This window comes from Vanellus vanellus, assembly GCF_965231255.1.
Source record: "Vanellus vanellus genome assembly, chromosome: 28".
NCBI lineage: Eukaryota > Metazoa > Chordata > Aves > Charadriiformes > Charadriidae > Vanellus > Vanellus vanellus.
The window spans coordinates 1,778,654-1,782,754 of record NC_138933.1 but is presented as its reverse complement, the minus strand read 5'-3'; the positions used below and the strand labels follow the sequence as shown (position 1 = coordinate 1,782,754).

Below are 4,101 nucleotides of genomic sequence, written 5' to 3'. Positions count from 1 at the left end.
CTTCCGCCCCCCGCCCCCCCCAAGTGTCGTCGTCGTCCCCCCGGCCCCGATCTCTGCAGGGCGGCCTCTGTGCCCCCACCTTGGGGTTCCTGACACGGTGTGTGTGTCCCCCCAGTCCGCCATGACCCTCCCCCAGGGGAGTGTCGACCCCCCACACACCCCCCTTCGCCCCCTGGGGACCCCGTGTCGTGTCTCCCCTTCCCCCCTCCATGGGCCGCCGTGACCCGGCGGGAGGGGAAAGGTCGCCCTGCGGTCATGGATCACGTGGGCAGCGCGCTTCCGGTCACGTGGGAAGGTGCTGGCGGAAGTGGGTGCCAGGCGCCGGGCGGAAGTGGGGGGGCGGTGGCGGGACGGAGAGGGGGCCATGGAGGTTTGTGGGGGGTTGACAGCGGGGTCGGAGCGGGCCGGGAGGGTGGGCCTGGGGGTACCGGGGCCGAGGGGGGAACGGGACCGGGGATACCGGGGCCGGGGGTACACGGGGCCGCGGCCCGAGCCGAGCCGAGCCGAGCCGAGCCGTGTCTGTCCGCAGGATCCCGGCCCCGGTCTGGCCGCAGAGGGCCTGGTGGAGCTGAGCCCCCCGGGGCTTGAAGGTAATACCGGGAGTGACGGGGGGTCCCGGGCCCGGGAGATGCCGCGTAGATTCGGGTGTCGCAGGATCTGCGGCAGCCTTGGGGGTCTCTCCTGGGGGGTGGGGAGTCGCGGGGTTTGGGCTATCCCGGGGTTTTGGGGGGTCCCGGGGTTTGGGGTACCCCACGGTTTCGGCTGTTTCACGGTTTGGGGAGCCCTGTGGCCCTGGGCTGGGTGTCCCAGGGTCTGGGGTGCCCTGTAGCCCCGGGGTGAGTGTCCCAAGGTTTGGGGTGCCTCAGGATTTGGGGTCTCTACTGGCTGCTGGCAGGCGCCTCACACTGCACGTCCCCAGGGGAGCCCCACCGTGGCGCCTACACCACCTTCATGAAGTCCCACCGCTGCTACGACCTGATCCCTACCAGCTCCAAACTGGTCGTCTTTGACACTTCCCTGCAGGTGGGCCGGGGCTGGGGGGGGGGGGGGAGGGGCAGGATTGGGGCTGGGGGCCATAAGGCGGGGACCAGGCTGGAGTCTGGGGGCTTGACTGGGACCAGGAGGTAGGTTTGGGGCTGGGGGACGGTCTCAGGGCTGTTTGCCCACCTCGTAAAGGCAGAAGTTGGGATGGAGGGCTGTGAACTGGCAGGGGTGTGCTGTCCCTCCCGTGATGTCCCCCCCTGTCTCTGGCCACAGGTGAAGAAGGCTTTCTTTGCGCTGGTCACCAACGGCGTGCGGGCTGCCCCGCTGTGGGACAGCAAGAAGCAAAGCTTTGTGGGTAAGCAAGCGAGACGGGGTGTCTGTGGGAGAGCAGTAGGGGGCTGGTGGGACCCCGCTCACCCTGCCCATCCCCCCAGGCATGTTGACCATCACCGACTTTATCAACATCCTGCACCGCTACTACAAGTCGCCCATGGTAAGGACCAGGCGTCTGTGCAGAGCTTGTCCTCGTGGGCACCCAGGGTCTGGCCTCTGCCTGCCCTGCACATGGCCACGGTTGATCCCAATTTCTCTCTTGGCGTCCAGGTGCAGATCTATGAGCTGGAGGAGCACAAAATAGAGACATGGAGAGGTGAGAGGGATCGTTGCCACCTGCTTCCCGCCTTCCCAGACCTGCTTGGGGCGCCTGGAGCCCCACGGCTCTGCACCCCACCCGCCTGCCTGCGGTGCTGCCGGTCCCCTCAGCGTCTCCTCTCCCTGCAGAGGTCTACCTACAAGACTCCTTCAAGCCACTGGTCTGCATCTCCCCCAATGCCAGGTACCGCCATAGGGTGAGGAGAGGGGCATGGCTGGCTGCGGTACCCTCGGGTGCAAGGCCAGGGTCCAGGCAATCCCTGATTCCCCTCTCCTTTCTGCCCTGCAGCCTCTTTGATGCTGTCTCCTCCCTGATCCGCAACAAGATCCACCGCTTGCCCGTCATCGACCCCGACTCGGGGAACACGCTCTACATCCTCACCCACAAACGCATCCTCAAGTTCCTCAAACTCTTTGTAAGTCCTGTCCCTGCCCCACGACGGTGGTAAGGGCCGCCCTGAGATGAGCTTGGCCCAGGCTGTGCCAGGTACCTCTGGCTCTGGGGCACTGGGGTGGGCGCAGCTTCAATGCCTCACAGCTTATTGTGGGTGCTGGGGAGGGCCATGGGACACTGCATGGGTGTCACAGCCCATCTCCGCTGCCTCTGCCTGTGCCACCTCTGCCCGGGGGTCCCCCAGACCCCGCTCCACACCCAGCGCTCTCTGCTTTCACTCCTAGGACCACAGCCCAGGCCCCGGGGTGGCCGGAGCCGGCAGCACCACGGGGCCTGGGGCGCAGCAGGCCGAGCCAGCGTCAGCACTGTCCCCCTCCCCGTCCCCTGCAGATAGCAGAGGTCCCAAAGCCCGAGTTCATGGCCAAGACGCTGGAGGAGCTGCAGATTGGCACCTACGAAAATATCGCCGTGGTGCGGACCAGCACCCCCATCTACGTGGCGCTGGGCATCTTTGTGCAGCACCGCGTGTCCGCTCTGCCGGTTGTCGATGATTCGGGTAAGGACGGGGCCCGGCGCAGGGCACGGCATGTGCCAGCTGTCCCCAAACCACCAGGTCGGGGTCCACATCCCCTCTGGTATGCCACAGACCGGCCGTACAGAAACCTAGCACCGCAGGCACCTCTCATAGCCCTTTCTCTCCCTCCCTAGGGCGGGTAGTGGATATCTACTCCAAATTTGACGTTATTGTGAGTACTGGGGGGGCTGTGGAGGTGGGGAGAGGGGCAGAGCCTGAAGCGGAGGTGGGTGTGAGGTGGTAGGGGCTACACAGTGCCCGCCTGTGTCCCCAACGCCTCTCCCTGCCCCAGAACCTGGCAGCAGAGAAGACCTACAACAACCTGGATGTGACAGTGACCCGGGCGCTGCAGCACCGCTCCCACTATTTCGAGGGCGTCCTCAAGTGTTACAAGCACGAGACGCTGGAAACCATCATCAACCGCCTGGTAGAGGCTGAGGTAACCATTCCCCAGGGCACCAGTGATGGGCGGGGGGGGGGGCGGGGTCCCTGAGCCAGCCTCAGCCCTTCCCTGTGCCCCCCCCAGGTTCACCGGCTGGTGGTGGTGGATGAGAGCGACGTGGTCAAGGGGATCGTCTCTCTCTCGGACATCCTGCAAGCCCTGGTCCTCCCGCAGGGCCCCTGAGGCAGGGGCAGGGGGCATTCAGCCCCTCCTGGTGCCCCCACCCTCCTCTCCTGCCACTCTGTCCCCCCTGGGGCTGGCGGGGACACCCGGGGCAGGGACCCCACTCACCAGCAGCGTCCAGCAATAACCTCCAGCTGTGGGGCAGCCCCACGCCGCCCCAGTCCTTCCCCAGGCAGGGAGAACCCACGGCTCCCCCCATGCCGCACCCTGCACCCCAAGGCTGCGTTGGCCAGGCAGTGGGGTGCTGGGGACACCCCCTGACCCCCCCAGGGGTGCAGGGCCGGGTTCAGCCACCTCTGGGCCAGAGCCGTTCCCTGTGCAGACCTTCCTCCCCCTCGTGGGGTTTCACTGAGTTTGGATGTTAATTACCCTCACTCAGCTCCGTCCGGCCCGGGGCTGTCCCCCTGCGATCCCCCCCTGGGTTCCCCCCAATCCAGACGCGCTCCCCCACTGGGCTACGTCTGCACCTTCCACCTCTTCGTGTGTGGAGAAAAACCACAAATAAACACAGACCTGGCACAAACCCGGCCTCTCCGCTTGATGTTCGAGGGGGACCAGCCATGGGTGCTGAGGGAGGGGGTGCCCAGAGAGGGGGTTCGCCCCCCCCGTGGGACAGGGGGAATCTGCTGAGCTCGCCCAGACCCTAAATCCCTGTTTGTTCCGCCTGTGGCTTTTCTAAAAGGTTGGGATTGGGGACGGGACAGGGATGGGGACCCAGGCATGTTTCCGGTGGTGACCACAGTGAGCAGGGGGTGTCAGAGCAGGGGCTGGGGGAGGCTGGAGGGCAGCACTGGGGGGCGGGCAGGGGGCTGGGGTCCCTGTGGGGTGCTGATGGGGGTCGCTGGCAGCCCGGATGCCTGGACTCACTGCTGG

General features: G+C 66.4%; 1 protein-coding gene across 1 annotated transcript; it reads left to right on the top strand.

Moving 5' to 3' along the window:
- The first annotated feature begins 325 nt into the window (after positions 1-325).
- PRKAG1 (protein kinase AMP-activated non-catalytic subunit gamma 1) lies at positions 326-3,742 on the top strand. Its single transcript, XM_082496340.1, has 12 exons — positions 326-370; positions 530-590; positions 920-1,023; positions 1,258-1,339; positions 1,419-1,477; positions 1,588-1,633; positions 1,765-1,819; positions 1,925-2,051; positions 2,420-2,585; positions 2,738-2,775; positions 2,896-3,042; positions 3,130-3,742. Exons 1-12 carry the CDS (start codon positions 365-367, stop codon positions 3,226-3,228), a joined length of 990 nt encoding a protein of 329 aa, XP_082352466.1. The 5' UTR covers positions 326-364; the 3' UTR covers positions 3,229-3,742.
- Positions 3,743-4,101: the final 359 nt, after the last annotated feature.

Bases quoted from the DNA above. Each gene is read 5' to 3' on its own strand.
- PRKAG1 (XM_082496340.1), top strand. The intron at 1,024-1,257 runs GTGGGCCGGGGC...CTCTGGCCACAG, and splicing joins TCTTTGACACTTCCCTGCAG to GTGAAGAAGGCTTTCTTTGC. The intron at 1,340-1,418 runs GTAAGCAAGCGA...CCATCCCCCCAG, and splicing joins CAAGAAGCAAAGCTTTGTGG to GCATGTTGACCATCACCGAC.